This window comes from Leucopleurus acutus, assembly GCF_964270905.1.
Source record: "Leucopleurus acutus genome assembly, chromosome: 2".
In the NCBI taxonomy this organism is placed as follows: Eukaryota; Metazoa; Chordata; class Mammalia; order Artiodactyla; family Delphinidae; genus Leucopleurus; species Leucopleurus acutus.
The window spans coordinates 125,850,956-125,869,096 of record NC_139143.1 but is presented as its reverse complement, the minus strand read 5'-3'; the positions used below and the strand labels follow the sequence as shown (position 1 = coordinate 125,869,096).

General features: G+C 34.8%; 1 protein-coding gene across 3 annotated transcripts in view; it reads right to left on the bottom strand.

Moving 5' to 3' along the window:
* ZZZ3 (zinc finger ZZ-type containing 3) overlaps positions 1-18,141 on the bottom strand; it is a 99,694-nt gene that overhangs the window by 6,494 nt on the left and 75,059 nt on the right. For 2 of the 3 annotated variants that reach the window (XM_082832740.1, XM_082832741.1), the window contains 7 exons: positions 13,264-13,402; positions 10,056-10,203; positions 9,854-9,969; positions 8,465-8,536; positions 7,330-7,431; positions 6,583-6,678; positions 4,053-4,205 (listed from right to left, as the gene is read on the bottom strand). In XM_082832740.1, the coding sequence (XP_082688866.1) occupies positions 4,053-4,205; positions 6,583-6,678; positions 7,330-7,431; positions 8,465-8,536; positions 9,854-9,969; positions 10,056-10,203; positions 13,264-13,402 (826 nt within the window). The remainder of the gene's footprint in view (positions 1-4,052; positions 4,206-6,582; positions 6,679-7,329; positions 7,432-8,464; positions 8,537-9,853; positions 9,970-10,055; positions 10,204-13,263; positions 13,403-18,141) is intronic. The other variant, XM_082832742.1, reaches the window with a different exon arrangement.

Genomic DNA, 18,141 nt, shown 5'->3' with positions numbered 1-18,141 from the left:
CCTCACACCCACTAAGATGGCTACTATCAAAATTAAAAAATAGTAATAACAATAATAAGTGTTGGCAAGGATGTAGAGAAATTGAAACTTTTGTACACTGTTGATGAGAATATAAAATGTTCTAGCCATTACTGAAAACAGTACTGTGGTTCCTCAAAAAATGAAACAGAATTACCATACGATCCAGCAATTCCACTTCTGGGTATATACCCAAAAGAATTTGAGAGCAGAGACTCCAACAGATATTTGTACACCCGTGTTCACAGCAGCATTAGTCACAACAGCCAAAAGGTGGAAGCAACCCAAGTGTCCACTGACAGAAGAATGGATAAATAAAATGTGGTATGCACACTCAATGGAATATTATTTGGCCGTAAAGTGGAAATTGTGACACGTTACATGATGGATGAACCTTGATGACATTATGCTAAGTGATATAAGCCAGTCACAAAAGGACAAAAACTGTATGATTCTACCTATATGAGGTACCCAGAGTAGTCAAACTCAAAGAGACAGAAAGTAGAATGGTAGTTGCCAGGAGCTAGAAGGAGGAGGGAATAGTGAGATGATGTTTACTGGATGCAGAGTTTCAGTTTTGCAAGACATAAAGAGTTCTGGAGATTCGCTGCACAATAACGTAAACGTACTTTAACACCACTGAACTGTACACTCAAAATTGGCTGAGATGGTAAATTTTCTGTTATGGGTATTCAGAACAATTAAAAATTAAAATTCCATACTATTCAGCCATCAAAAAAAAAAGATAAAATCTTGCCAGCTGTGGCAACAAGGATGGACTTTGAGGGAATTGATGCAAAGTGAAATAAGTCAGAGGAGAAAGACAAATACCGAGATTTCACTCTTACGTTGAATATTAAAAAAACATAAAATAAATAAACAAACAAACAAATTAAAACAAAAACACACACAGGTACAGAGAACAGATTGGTGTTCTTTCCACAGAGGGGAAGAGTGGTAGGGGGAGGGAGAGATGGGTAGAGGGGGTCAAATGTATGGTGATGGATAGAAACTAGAATTTTTGGTGGTGAGCACACTGTAGCGCATATATATTAGTTGAATTACAATGCTGTACACATGAAACATATAATGTTATAAACCAATGTTACTTTAAAATGAACAAAAAAACAAATATTTTTAAAATGCTCACCCATAAACAGATTTCCTAGTTATAATCATTTTAAATTTACTTAAAGGAGAAATACTACGACCAATTTCAAGGGGGTCTAAATGGTATACAGATTGTCTCTCTAGCTACTGCTTTTCTGAAAAGAAACTGAAATCTATAAATTTTACACTAGAGGATTCATAAATATACATTTAAATAGCTATTTTAAAGTAATCAGAGTGATGTGAACTGGTGCTCATTTAAAAATAAATAAATAAAATCAACCAAACAAAAGCTAAATCAAATTCAACCACCTATACTATATTTTGCCAATTTTCTCAAAATGTACTTCTTTTAAGCATCCCATCATCACTCCTCACCTAGCTAAGTTTTATTCATCCTTCAATGGTCAACTTGACTATCACTTCCTTGGGTCTTCCACTTAAACTCTCAATCTGAATTAAGTACCTCTAAAATAATTACAATGACACATACTTTTGAAGCATTTTTAAAATTTTGTAATTTATTGATGTGATTACACATTTATCTCCTCCCACAAAACTAAGATTTATGAGAACCCCATGATCATAGACATTTTATTCATAACTATGGAGCTGACCTCTAGCAGAGCCTATTACATATTAAGTGTAAATAAACATTTCTCAAATGAGTAATTCTAATAGTCACAAAATACAAAATTACACACAAATGCCATATCTTAAGACACAGCAGAATCTAGCTGTTTTTCAAAAAGACAAGTTTAAAAAGAAAAAAAAAATTTAAGAATACAGTCATTTTACAGTAGTTTCATACCAAATTATACAATCAGTGTTTGATTAATCTAGAAACAGAACAAAGGAGACTTATTTTTATCTGCTGACTTTTCATTAAAATCTCCTTTTCCAGTTATCATATATAATCAAAGTACTAAGAAAGATATAAGGCAATCTTCATGTCCTTTAAGCAAGGAATCAGAATCATGTTACTTATTGAGGAAGAATTTTAGCATAGTAAAATAAAAAATATTAACAGCAATAAAAAGGAATCTCTGAATGTAAAGTAAAATGAAATGAATTAACCTAAAATAGCATCCAGTTGATGACAACACAGAGAGGAATTAGTCCAAGAGGATTTAAAAAGTATAATTTGACTTTATTTGTGTAGTTGGGTATATCCTAAGGCAAAAACAGTGCTACCCGGGGCTTCCCTGGTGGCGCAATGGTTGAGAGTCCACCTGCTGACGCAGGGGACATGGGTTCGTGCCCTGGTCTGCGAAGATCCCACATGCCGCGGAGCGGCTGGGACCGTGAGCCATGGCCGCTGAGCCTGAGCATCTGGAGCCTGTGCTCTGCAAAAACAGTGCTACCCAAAAAACCTGTTTTCAGGATCATATTGTTGATGGTAGTGTTAGTATTATTAAATTCTGAGACTACTGTGGGCAGTGTGAGACAAAGAAAGTAAGCATTATGTTGATGTCACTGATAACTGGAATTTTCAGCATGGGAGAAAAATGATACATATTAAAGATCAATATGGGTTAAGTAAAATTCCCACAGTCCTTAAGTTGAATTTGAAATAAAATGATGAATTTATGATGTCTTTTAATTTTAACAAATATATAACATATTTCTCAGGTCTGTCCACTATATAGGCTTAGATACAATGATCAATCCAGTAGCAAGTAACATCCTGTAACATGACAGAGCCTCCAAATACCATTTCTCAATAAAAGAAAGCAGAACTGACTCCAGGTCTGAAGCAGGAAATATACAAGATGAGCCTGGAATTTCCTTGTCCTACTGGACAGTAAGAAAGCTATAAAAGATTACTAGAGTCTTGTCAAAAGAACTCAAAATCCAGCTTGAATAGGTTACAACCAACCAATGGGCCAAGTTGTATACTAATAAAGACAATAATATCAATGCACTGAAACATATTAAATATATTTTAAGTCCAACAATTCATAAGAATACAAAAATTTTCAAACCTCATGAGTCAATCTGGAGGATATCAGAGAACAAACTCATTATTTTAAAAACAAGAAAATAAAGGGAAGAATCAAGCAGTTAGCTGCGTTTTCTGTATGTAACTTAGGATAATCAAATAGTTGATGTGGGGGTTACTTTGTGAACATTCTATCAAATAAATGAAGAAAGAATTTTACTATTTTGTAACATCTAATGAGTTAATGGATCTAAGCAACAATGTATGCTATGTCAAACTGATAAAAGTATACATGAAGTAGTCCTGCCCACCCTAACAAACAAAAAAAACAAATAAACCTGAATCTGATCAGTTATCTAGACCTATCAATTTATAGGAGATTCAGGGAACAGAGGAACAGATTAAATGACACCAAGGAGATACAAACAACAAAATCCACACTGAGGTAAATTCTACAAGACAAATAACCCAGTTTTTCAACAAAACAAATGTGAGAGGGGAAAACAGAAGAGAGAGAAAAGGGCGGCAGGGGGGGAGGCACTACTGCAATTTATGACTGGGGAAATGTGAATTGACTGTATATCTGGATTATATAAAGAAGTACCTTTTGATAAACATGATAATGATATTTCGTAATGTCTGGAACTTGCTCCAAAATAATCCCAGACAGAAAGTTGGGTGGGTAGGAAGTACAGATGAAAATAAGATTGCCACAAACTGATAATTGTTAAAGTTGAATAATGGGTGCACATGGGTTTATTTTTGTATATGCTTGAAAGTTTCTTCATAAAAACATTTTTAAAGCCCATTGTAAAACAAGTTTGACTAGTTAATTAAAAGAAAAGAAAGCAATATTCTCTGAAGAATAAGAATAATTAGGAAATCCTGGTGCTCCCATTCTGTATCCTGATCTGTATAATACATAGATAAAGATAGACAGATAGAAAGACAGATATAAATATAGTATAAATAGATAACTTACTGATGCCTCCTCCATAGCAGTGTTCATGTGGCTACGAAAACAGGATCGGTCATCATCTTCATCCATATACACTGGTGGTTCATGGGAAGTCATGAAAGTGGAAGGTTTAAAGAGATGCTTATTAAGGGGGTGCTGTCGTCTGCTTGTTGAAGACTAAGTGAGAAAACAAATTTTTAATTGGGATAGTGGACAATCATTAAAAGAATCAAAAATATAAATGCTACTTCCTGCAAATCTGCCTAATCAGAAGGACTGCACCTCTACCCTTCAGCATACTCTTACGTGGTTGCTTTTTCTATTTTATCTGGATTTTTAAAAAGACAACAAGCCTTAAATAAAAACAAACCAAACCAACAAACAGAAATGTAGGCAGAATACCTGCGTGGAATATAATGGACCATATGCTCATTATGTAGCTTATATTTGTATCCCCAACATTTATTACACTCTTGGCATTCACATGCTGAGCTCCTCTAAGGTCATCTTACAGATGATCAAGGAGGATGAAGTTAGCCAAAGCCAGATATGAAACTATCAAGTAAAAAGAAAATTTCCCCAACACGATGAATGTCTGAAAATAGTATCTAACACTGATTGACTGCTTACTCTTTGTCAATGTCACTTAGCCCTCAAAACACTCCTGTAAAGTAGTTATTATCACTTCTAATTTAAAGGTGAAAAAACGGAGGCATGAGGAGGTTAACTTTCTTGTTCAAGGTACTGCAGCTAGGCAGTGGTAGAATCAAGATTATAAAATAGGCCTCTGTGGAGCCAAAGGCCTCCCTTTGAACCCCTATGCAGACTTCCTCTCTTCACTAACAGCACCGCCACAAAGAATAACCTCAGCCACATAGAGAACCATCATTTCATTTCAAAATTCAAACTCTAACCATGTCAGGACTTCCCTGGTGGCACAGTGGTTAAGAATCCGCCTGCCAATGCAGGGGACACGAGTTCAAGCCCTGGTCCGGGAAGACCCCACATGCCGCGGAGCAACTAAGCCCATGCGCCACAATTACTGAGCCTGCTCTCTAGAGCCCATGAGCCACAACTACTGAACCCGCATACCACAACTGCGGAAGCCCACACTCCTAGAGCCTGTGCTCCGCAAGAAGAGAAGACACAGCAATGAGAAGCCCGCGCACCACAACAAAGAGTAGCCCCCCGCTCACCGCAACTAGAGAAAGCCTGTGCGCAGCAGCAAAGACCCAACACAGCCAAAACTAAATAAATTAATTAATTAAATTTATTTAAAACAAAACAAAACAAAAAACCTCTAACCACGTCTATGACTGGGCTAGATCTCTGCAGTGAAAATGTCTGTTAACTTAAAATTCAGTGCACCCAAAGAACGGAACACATTTAGGTTTCTTTAGTATTCCTTTTGTTATCATCGTCTAGTCTTAGTGGTGAAAACATAAGGTGCACAACACATCTAAAGATAACCTAGAAATCACGAAAATTAAAGCTGTTAAGTTAATGGTGGTTATCAAAGTTCCAACATTCTGAAGTTACAGGATGAACTCTACATATCTAATAGATAATACTATATTTGGGGAGAAAAAAATCCAAAATATTTAAAACATCTGACAAATTAAAACAAGCTTCCATAGCTTGGTAAAAAGAATAAGAACAAAATTTTTAAAACATGGAGCTATATAGACAATATTCTTAAATGTAAAACAGTTAGCTTCACTAAGGAAGGGTAACAGCATTAGATTGGCTCCTAGCTTCTCTTTAGGTGAATGGTGGCAGTTGCGGGGGAGTGGAAGTACCCAGATGATTTACCAAGTAAATGAAAGAAGGCCAATGATGTGCTTTATTTTTTTGCAATTAAAGCAAAAAATTGGCTATAATTCTACGCAGTGTTCTATGTAGGAGAGGGACAGTAGCTTTTTCACTGTACAGAGCAGCAGAGAACAGTGGAAAAGGCTTAGGTGCAGAATCAGAAGATCAATGATTCCCAGACTTACCAGCTATGTGACTAGACAATTTACTCAATGTACTTAGTTTTCTCATCTATAAAAAGGTTGTAGAACAGTACCTAGCCCAGAGCATTCAACAGTAAGAACAAAAGCTATCTATTAATATTATCATGAGTAAAGTGAAGGTGATACTACCTACACTTCTAGAATTACAGTGAGGATTAAATATCTTAATAAATATTTCTAACCTTGGATTTATATAATATATGTATAAAACAGAAATTGATTATATTTATTAAAGAATCAAACACCCTAAAAACTTTAACATCACAAAGGCCTTTTTGACATACAATCTAATATCTTTCAAACAGCACTCATTCACATAAACTAACCTACTCCTAAGAAAATAATGAATAATCATCATTGAAACTCACTGAGTAGCAATAATGGAATCCTACCATATATAAGAAAATGTTTACAGTGAGTCAAATTTTAAAAATAAAATAACCCTGTTCTGATAAATATATAAACTTTTACATAGGAACTCTGACTTTGATGAATTTAATCTGAGATCTAAGGTTTACTTTTACCTATTTTCTTTTTACCTTTTTGGAGTATATATATAAGTTTGGTGTTCTGCCTGGGACTGGAATGCCAGCTTTAGTTAGTTTTATGAAATACTTCTGCACTCGGCTGGCAACCTAAGGAAACATGACAAGCCTTTTAACGTAATAAATGACAAGACATGCAGTACCAGAATAGTTTTTTAAAACATACATGTGTATCTTAATGAATAGTAACAACTTAAAATCTACCATAAATCTAGAAATAATTTTAAACTGCCACCAAAGACACTTATGTTTTAAAATAGAGACAAAAAAATTGTTAAAATAAATTAAATCTGTTTGATTCCAAAGCTAAACACAGTTTCAACTTGTGAACACAAGTGCTTGTAGCATAAAAACACATCTATTAATATCAATGGGAATGTGAAGGAGAAAACTGACAGATATTTTTTTAGAAAGACAATCAGGGAATACTTACTAAGGCACTATCACAAATCTATTAGCACAGTCTAACCAAAAAGCACAAACTGGTGCACTCATTAAACATTCAAGAGACACCAAGTCCATTACTTTTTTATTTTTAAGTAATGATCCAAAGCAGAATTATCTCAGAGTTGTTTCTAAAATCAACAGAAAAACACACAATGTTGTTTTTTAAAACTCCACATACTATAGCACTGTGTAGCTAAATATGAAGGGGCAGGTCTACTGATTTTAGCTTCACTATCCTTCATTTAAAAAACCATCAAAAACATGCCAACAATATGGGGCTATCTCCTCAATTACCTGCTTTGCTGTCCTATTGCCCAGTTCATCTGCTATCTTCTGCCAGCGTCGAGATTCTACTTCTTCAGGAGGGTATTTCAAGAGTAGTTGTTCAAGCTTTTTCTAAGCCAAACCAAAGACCAAATTTAAGAAAGTTTAATACTGAGTTTCTAAATAAATACATTCAACTTTCATCTTAAACTATAATACTCCCTCCCAACTCTGGGGGATAGGTCAACTAGAAATTCTCATGATAGGAAAAATTTCTAGTAAGGAATTTAAGACTTCACAAGAAAAATAAGATTAGAAAATAAACCTATGAAAGACCTTATAAAGATTTTCTATGCACTTCAGTAAAAAAAGGAAAGCACCCCCAACAAAGAAAATAATTAATTAATATGTTACATATTTTAGTGATTTCCACTGACCACTTTATCTTGCTAGACTATGTTTAGGCTTGCCACTATGGATCTGACAAAACTATGTAAATTCATTTGGATTTAGACAGAATACTAAAAGAGATCTTTTCCTCCTTTGTGTGGTCCTTCATTCAAATATTTAATTTTAATATTCTGACCTATCTCCTAAATTCTCCCATAGTCCTAAGGATGCAAAACAGTCCAAATGTTGGAAATAAAAGTTTCCTGAAGCTTTTTATAAACTGATAAACTCATTATAGCTGTGGGGCTAATCCTCACATGAGATAGAGATGTGTCTCAAACCTTACCCACAAACAATCCTAGCTATATGCCAAAATGTAGAGAACACTCTGACCTTGGCTTTGCCAGCTCCTCTCCAAACAAAAACAAGAATTCACTTTGAAGCACAGCTTTACTTGGCTCCAGGTTTTTCTGTCTCACAAAGCTGCATTACAAAAACTTTACTCCATCTGTTTCAATATCTTTTTCAATCCCCTCCCCAAAACCCAGGTTCCTTCTTTAAAAATTATCCCCAAAATGGAATTCATATATTCTCAGAATGCAAAATTCTTGAAGTATGCAAAAAGGTATACAGAAACAAGTTTAAATATTTTAAATTCATGGTTAAGAGGGATTACATACAACAATATACACTTTACTCATAATACTGGCCCTAATTTTAACTGCTTTTTTTTTTTTTTTTTTTTAAACCTACACAATTTAGAAATACCTATTACCTGTTCTTCAACAGTCCACAACTGGTTAAATGTTTCAGGTTTGGTATCATCACACAGGCGTCCTCTTATCATCTGCATATAAAACAAGGTTTTTGTCAGAGAGAAAAAACAAAGACTGCCCTTTGATATAGCCAAATAACACACAAATTGTGAAATTTTTAATTAATTTCAAAATATGTGAGTAAATTTATTTTTTTAATGTGTACATAATTTATTGCTTACAAAATGTTTTCATGTTCTTTTATTTCATTTGGTTTTATATTCCTAGCAATCTTGAGATATAGGTGACAGCAACTTCATTTTAAAGAAAAAGAAATGTTTCTTTTTTTTTAATAATCATTGTTACATTGCTTATATTTTATTTGAATTACCTTTCTTTGGTAGATTGCAAATCATCTGAAAACCAAAGAATTCAAATATTTTTAACAAATCCATTTTCCAATTAGTGTCTTGTACCTCAGAAGAGTATTTCCATCCCAATCTTTTAAATAAAGCATCACATCCACCCTCACAAAGAAAAATCAAGGAAACAAAGCATGAATACACACCAGGTGCTATCTATTGTTATCTATTTATTCTTTACTTTTGAAATATGAACAGTTTTATTTCTAGCCTAAGGATGTGGGGAAACATCTTGAAGAGATCATATGTACTGATTGTTTAGGGCAGTTTTAGAAATAATAATGTACCATATATATTCTTTGCTAACAATGAGGAAATTATATGTGGAATTTTTTCCATTATAATATTTTTAATGTGCTAGGCTTTTTATTTAAGTAATAATAAAGTAATATCCTAAATGTATGTCTTGCTCATAAAATGGAGCCTAATATCAATTTTACTAAAATGTACATAATATTTTTAACTAGTTACATAGCTCAACATACCACTATCTTTATGGCTATTATTTATTTTAAAGAAATGTTACTTTTTCATTCTGAACCCACATGTTTATTGAAGTTCATCTAACTAACAGCAGCAAGGCCAGGTTACAACCAGCAAATCCTAGTTACATTCCACTACACACAAAGAGCTCTTATTTTTAGAATAAATACTGTATTATGTGTCAGGCACTGAACTGGGCATGTTACATGTACTACTCATTATATTCCTCACAACAGCTCTACAAAATAGGGTGATATTAATCACATTTTACATAAGAGGAAACTGCAGCTTGGAGACTTTAATATAGATGACATCTGAAGTTCCACAGCTAGTAAGTGGTGGAGTTATGATTTCAACCCAGCTTTTTCTTAACTTCAAAGTTCATGTTCTCATTATACCTTCAAGTGAAAGACTGCTTGAATTTTAAGAATACAAACCAGCAAAATGTTAAAATGTTTTGTCTACAATTCAAATTTTCCTGCTCTAACACTTTATCCTGCTTACCTGAGGACGACTGTTTGAGCCTTCTGGACCATCACTCAAAGGCAACATAGAGTATGAAAGGGACTCTCCATCCTTCCTAGGATCTAAAGGACTTTTTGGTCTAGCAGGTAAACCTACTAAAAAGAAAACCACGTATAGGATTATTAAAGCAAGACTTTGTCAGGTAGTTCTCTAATTAAATTCGTATCATGTAATTTCTTACCTTTATCAAAAACTAGCTTAACTCTCCTAGTATGTCTTTTGCGATTTTTAAATTCTCTTTCAAAGTTCCCAAGGCTATTGGTATATTGGTCCCATACAATCTCGGGCAATTGAACAACTCTCTGTGGATATGGAAGCCCTATATCAGCCTGGTGGGGGAAAAAAATGAAAGTGACAAACTAAGTTTAATTCAAGAAATTATCAACTACAACCAAATTTTCAGATGACTCCAAATCTAAATAATCATCAACTGAGCATTTCTACTCACTTTTTGAATCCAACAGCCAATGAAGTTAATACAGTATAAACACTAAATGGCAGAAATGATAGCCAAGTAAAGGAAAATGAACTTAACAAAACATAAGCACTATTTTTAGAGGTCTAGAGCTGAACTATATAAACATACTGTACTTTATCACTAACACACTTTAAACAGAAATAGCAAAGAAAGATTTTTATCTCTAAGAACAGCACATGAAATGTGTTTGACTGAAATATAATAGATATGACTTGATACACAGAATTCATTTTTAATGGACCCATGTGTTCCTGACTTATCCATAAAACTATTAATTATTTTCACACTATGTAACTCAGCACGTGTACAAAAAAACATCACATTTTGAGAATCAAAACTACATCTTTAGTTTACTTGGAATTCAATTACTCTGCCAACCACCTTTAGAGAAGTTAATAGTTGTCATAATTACTAAAACCAGGTCATTATGATCAATCTTTTTTTTTTTTTTTTTTTTTTGCGGTACGCGGGCCTCTCACTGTTGTGGCCTCTCCCGTTGCAGAGCACAGGCTCCGGACGCGCAGGCTCAGTGGCCATGGCTCATGGGCCTAGCCGCTCCACGGCATGTGGGATCTTCCCGGACTGGGGCACGAACCCGTGTTCCCTGCATCGGCAGGCGGACTCTCAACCGCTGCGCCACCAGGGAAGCCCATGGTCAATCTTTTGATAGGGATTTGGGTTTCATGGGTGGGTGTATTTGTCAGAACTCATATAATGGTAAAATTGGGATTTCTGAATTTCATTGTATGTAAATTTCACCTGAAAAAGCTAAAAAAAAAATTTTAGTTAACGATATGCCTTCTGAAGTGTTTTGGTGTTAAGTGTGCATGTCTGCAACTCTGGAATGCATCAAATGCTTTCCATCTTGAAATAAGATAGAATGGTGGATGGAAGAATTGCATAAACATTCAATCAAGCAAATATAATAAAATGTTAATGGTAGAATCTGGGGGTGGATGTGTGTGCTAACTATACAGTACTTTCCACTTTTTCGTCTACTTAACATTTTTCAAAATAAAACGTTGAGAAAAAAATCAGGTCATAAATTATGAAATTGGCAGGCAAAATCCACTTTGTGACACAGAATTCTTAATTCTTATTTTGCTTGTGACATATTATATTAGCACCATCATCATAATAGCACATATTAGTCTAAGGTTCAACTTTAGAAAAATTAGAACAGAGTGTCTTTTAAAATAATGATGGTAGTAATATCAAAGAAAGCTAACAAGCCGTAAAGGTTCCCTGCATTCTATATACCAATATATAATCCAAGTTTCCTTAATTTCAATTAGGAGTTTTTAGATGTCCAGTAAAACAAAGAGATCACATGTCAACAACTTAACTACTCTGGTAAACCTAAAGAAAATAGACAATTTAAGCATACATGAGTTGACACAGAAAAAGTGAAAACTCAAACTTCTAAATTAAATCCAGCAGAAAATTTTCTTTCCAAGGAACGTAAGTCTTTCATGATTACCAAAGTATCTGGGATTTAATACACATTTGTACATTTTTTAAAAAATTCTTAAGATAGTCAATATCACATCTCTGTTTCTGAGATAAAATGAAAAGAAATTCAGTTCTAAACTAAACACAGAAATGGAAAACCAGCAAATAACCAACCACATACGTATCTAGTAAATGTGCATAACTGCATCTTTTTGCCCACCCAAGAACATGAATAAAATGCGATTAAGGTTAAAACACCATCTGTTTTAGTTGAATCAATGATAAGTAAACACTGTAAGTACTGTATCTTTTTGCACCAGCAAATTGTTTCATGACAGCAGTGCAGAATCAATAAACACCTAAGTGGGCCCACTATAACACAGAGGGTACAATAGGGTTCTACAAACTCTAGAAGGTTTAACAAATCAATATATAGATCCTACGTCTATTATGATATTCAGTGTTCTGAAAGCAGAGAAAGGAATGCTTGTCAAGTAAATAACATAACTAGAAAAATCCAAATCCAAACAAAAATCATCTAAATAAAATGAAGTCCCCAGGGCTGTTCCCTCAACACCTGGTAGACCACTTCTGTGACTCATTAAAAACTAGTAACTAATAACTAAATTTTTCATACTGAACAGGCTAAATTTTTGTGTTGTTTAAGGTGAAAAAGAGGATTCTTTTTCATAGTTTTTCAGTTTTAATCTTTTCAGACAATGCTGATTAATATTTGCCTCTCAAATTTACTGAATAATTAGTGGGCCCCTAATTCAAGACACATACTATGGCATAAATGCACATCTAGATTATCTCCATGTTTACACACTAAGAAAGTTATAAAAACTTGAATCACTTTCAAATGGTTAACTGCTTAAATATGAAAGTTATGTTTTAAGGAAAAAATAAAATTATAAGGAATTTTACACTAAAATAAAAGAACATTTCAAAATTAAGTAAAATTTATATACCTCATTCTCATAGACTTGGCAACCATAACCTTAAAGACATTTAAAATATAGTTTTTGTTTGTATCACCATTGTTTTCTATCTCACTACGTTCAGAGTTAGAAAAGTAACTCTAAACTAAGCAGTAAATAAATACTATTTTTTCTTTTAGCTTCAACAATCTTGAAGTCCTGAAAGCAAAACAGGGAAAATATTTTTAAGATGGGGAAGGAAGAAAGTAACAGAAAAAGACTGTAAAAATGGCTAGGAACAGGACATCAAGTTTCTAAACACACATCCAATTAAAGCTCCTAGCTATCTTCATTGAGGTATATTTTATTGTGTGTTTGGTGGAGGTGAAGGAAGGCAGTATTCTGCCTTCAGTAATATGGGTTAATTACAGAAGGGGAAAAAATTAAACATTTAAACAAGTATATAATCATATAAAAAGAATAAACCGAGTTATTACCAAATACATCTCAATAAATCTTAAAAGTTGTTCAATATATACCTTCTTCTGGAGTTTTTCCACAAATCCAATGGGATTTTTTAGTGCTTCTCTCTGATGTCTGCCTAAGCTTTCAAGGTCCTGGACTGCTTGAGAACGTTGAGCCTCGAGTACAGCAATCGTCTGTAACAGTCTCTGATAACTACAGAGACAAAAAAAAAAAAAGCCCTCACTAAAATTTTCTAGTTACAACAATAAATAAAAACTGAGTTCAAGCCGTGATCTACTATTAAGTCACACAGTCTTTGTAAAGTTACCTGAAAGAGTTTTAGTAAAACATATTACTGGGAATAAATGAGGTCTTTCTGAGTTACGAAGTACCTAGTCAGAAAATAGCAGTTAGAGAAAGCAAAGCCTTATTCTCCCATCTAAAGTTCTTAATTCTTGAACCGGAACAAGTACAGAAAGTCAGAAAGCAAGCATCTTGACTTTCCAGCAATCCAAGTCATTAAGAAACAGCTAAATTAAAAAAATAATAATTTTTTTTTAAATCGTAAGATTTTTAGCACCAGGAGGGATCACCAAATTCAGTCCCTCTGTTGTACTCTGTTGGAATAAGAAATCTGAGGCAAATTTTCTTGACCAGAGTTACAAGAAACTGTCACATAATTCAGACATGATCTTAGTTGGCATGGTTCTCATTTGCTCTTTCTGTTATACCTCCATTCTAGAGGAAGTTTACTTCCCTGTCAATTCTTAAGTATTAAACATTTTTACAGAAGAAAGGACTCAAAGATATTTCTTACTTCCCTGCCTATAACAGTCTATTTAGCACAGCTAACATAGAATTTTACCCACACAAACCTACTATCTGTTCATATTCTCCTCCCCCAACCCCAGTTCAAATTGTCCTGCCTCTCTAATGTCTAATTTCACATATCAATACACATAAGGAAACACGTTAGCACAAAAACCCTGAATACTCGAATGCATTTTGCAAAAGAACCAAGAACAAATCACTCCAAGTTCACTTCAAAATAAGTCACTAGGTCTTTAAAATATTAGTGAAGCACAATTTTTCTTTATGGCTTTCAATAAATTTCATTCTGTTTCCCAACAGACTATAAACTCCATAATGGCAAACACATCTGAAAAGTCCACTGTTTTGTTTATTCAGTGTGCAGCACACTTCCCAACATATAGATGCTCAGTAAATATTCTTTGAATGAACAAATGGACAGATGTTCTGTGCAATCAAAAGTATACTGGAAAAAAAAAAAAAGTATACTGAAACTTTTAAGTCCGGAAGTTAGCAAACAAGCAGAAATTTCAAGGGTAAAACAATGCAATTTTGATGTTCACAGCCATGGCGTAACTGCAACATGACATTCTCTATTAGAACACCGTTTCAGCCCCCTGCCTAAAACATATTCTTATTCTCAAGTCCCTTGTTCACTAATCCCTGATGAGATGGTTAATAATCAAGGTAAAAACTCCTAACACTGAAGGGTAAGGCTTCTCTCAAGCTAGAGATACTTCATTCAAAAGTTAGAACTGAATTGGAAACCAAGGGCTGTACTAAATTACTCCTGGATCAGTTACTGAGGTTAAGCCTAAACTCACCTTCACTCTGCCTCTGTTTGCTCTGAGGTATATGGTGTGTACAAACCTTGACGGTGCTGGTGTTTTCTTACCAGGCAGGCTCACCCACGCTCAATCTTAGGGTGATTGTACTGAGTCAGGTAGAACCTAACCTCTCTATAATACTCTTAATTGCCATATTTCACCTTCAGAATACCTACCCCATGTAGCTGAATAACCAAAGACTTACATGGTGTCTCTGTGATGACTGACCCCTGCTTTAAATAGGACACACTTCTGTATCATCAATATGAAAATGATTATGAGTCTATTAAACTTGCAGCAAACTACTGTAAGCAAGTAACAATTAATGAGGCACAAGTAAGAACAGAGTTATAGGGAAAAACAAGCAGAGGCTTGAAAAAAGTGCTACAGTCAGTCACGGCCACTGGGAAGAAAGGCCTCTATTTGAAGTCAGTAAATTATAACAATTTTTACTGTATGTAAATTATTCCACAATGATTCTGACTTTAAAAAATAATTCCAACAGAGATTACAAAGAAAGTATAACTCTTCACTCCCTATTTTGCTTCTCTTCAATCAAGATTAAATGATTAGCAAATTGAAAGACCTAATATATCATTGGTAAAGACTTAAAAGTCCAGAATAAGTAAAAAGACTGTAAGAAGATAGTGAATTTAAGTCTTCTAGGCCAGCTAATTTGAATAATTTCCTAGAGTATTCAGAGATTTTACCAATAAGATTATCATACATATCCCTAAGCAGAGATGGAGAAAATAAAAAACTGGCATGACATCTAAAAAGCAGTATAATACAGACAAATCTAATTTCAATCCTACCCATCCACTCACTTCACCTCTAAAAGCAAACCACTGGAATCTGACCCAGGCATCAATTGAGGCAAGATTTATCTGTTCATTAATTTAGGCACTATCCTTCAGTAATTATCTTCAGTAATTATCAGTAAAAAAGCTTCAGTAATTATCAAAGTAAATCAGGAACAGAGCTTAGGTATAATAGAGGATCTACCACTACACCAGAGAGGGAGTAAAGGAACTGGATGGGAACGAATGGGACAGGACTGCCATGTTGTGGGGGATGGAGGATAGACATGTGAGGGTCCATCATACCATTCTGTCCATTTTTTTGTATGCTTGAAGTTCTCCACAATGAGTTAAAAAGAAAACTCCAATTTGAGTTCAAATTAACCGGTGATGTGGCCACTGTACTCTTCCTGGGCTAATCGAATCATACTCGCTACTGCATTCAGCTCTGCTTTGAGAGACAAACAGGTTCATGACCACACAAGATGGATGGGAGACTATGTAATATGAAATAACAAATAGTGTCAAACATTTACTGAATGTGTACTATATATATTATACAATGTGCAATTAGTCAATTCTCATAATCAACTTACAAGATAGGTACCATTACCCTTATTTCACAGATAAGTAAACCAAGGCACAAATCATGCCAGCCATTTGTTCCATAATGTGATGTGAGGAATAATTAGCCAAGAAATGGGAACCTGCAATAAAATATTATTTCAATCTTTATGTAACATGCAGTTATGTGGAAAAGAAAATAGACTTGTTTTATAATGTACAAAGGGGCAAACTAGAATCAAATTGTGATAAGGCACAATATGAAGAAAAACCTCTCAGTCAAAACCAATAAAAGATGGTAGGACAGTGCCCAATCACCATAGATGTTCACAGAGATATTTAAAGGAAATTCAAGCATTAAAAAATCCTGAAGGGCTTCCCTGGTGCCGCAGTGGTTGAGAGTCCGCCTGCCGATGCAGGGGACACGGGTTCATGCTCCGGTCCAGGAAGATCCCACGTGCCGCGGAGCAGCTAGGCCCGTGAGCCATGGCCGCTGGGCCTGCGCGTCCGGAGCCTGTGCTCCGCAATGGGAGAGGCCACAACAGTGAGAGGCCCGCGTACCGCCAAAAAAAAAAAAAAAAAAAAAAAGGCATTTCCCTTAAGTTTTCATCAATATCCTGAAGATACAGTCATTCTTTCAATGGCCTCTACAATAAAAGTTATCAGATTTTTCCGAGTCTATCTTAGTACCTGGAAACTGGCCTAGGATAGATCTAGATTGGAGTCTACAATCTCTGTCTACAATACTTTAACAACAACAAAAAAAAAAAGCATGACAGTTAAGCTATATTTTCCTTGTCTCATCACTTTTTGTTTTATTTGGGTCTAACGTAAATAGAAGGCTTAAACAAGCTTCATACATATTTCTATACTCTGATGCCAAAGTACGGTTTTTAACATAGTTTTTCTTAGTTACAAATACCTGAAGAAGCAGTATGATTTCATTCTGTTTTCATTAACTCATTCACCTCCTATGCTAAAGTACTGCATTAAACACTCGGGATACAAAGGGCCTTTTCCTATCAGAGGTATCAGTCAAGGGGGCGACACAAATAAGTAAACAGCCAATTACAATATGGGGTATGAGTGTTGTAAAGAGGAATGCACACAATATAGGAGGGCTTTAAACAGAGGTCTCTGAGGGTCTGGAAAAGCCTCCCAAAAGAAGTTCAGCTGAGACCAGAAAGAAGAAAGGGAATTAGCTGGGGAAGAGGTGTAGAAGGGAAGAAGAGTTCAAGAATTTTTCCAACCAAACAGAAGGAACATTATGCAGAAATGCTTCTAGGCAAAGCACAGAACCTAAGACCAGAAAAGAGGTTTGGTACGACTGGGAGTGAAGACAGAGTTGAGGCTCGAGAGGAAGAATGGGATCAATTACACACGGGTCTGTAAAGTCAAGACTGAACTTGATTTCAAGGGCAATGGGAAGCTCTGGAGGAGTTTTAAGCTGAAGGAAAAAAATGTTGCTTTTTACAAAAACCATTCACACCAGAACAAGGAGAATGGATTAGAGTGGAGCAAGACTCCAGAAGGAGACCAATTAATGAGCTCTTATTGTAATAACCAAGAGGAAAGACAGACTGTATTAAGGTAGTGGGCATGGAGAAAGAATGAGGTGAGTAGGTAATTTGAGAGATTTATATGGTAGGTTCTATAGCACTTGGTGACTGCCTGGACAAAAGAAATACTAAAAAAGAAAAAAATTTCAAGAAGGAGGGCCAGTGAAGCCAACTTCTAATTTAAAAAAAAATCTAAGGTAAAAGGCTATGTCCACTAGATTTCACACAAGGAAATCATTAGTAAGTCACTTCAGTGGCGTGCTGGGAGGTTTAAGCTAGACTTCAATACTTTAGGATTGAGTGAAAAGTTAACAAAGGAGAAATGGGAAATATAATCAATTTAATCAAGAAATTTAGCTGTGAAGGGGAGAAAGTAATTAGTTGAAAGGTAT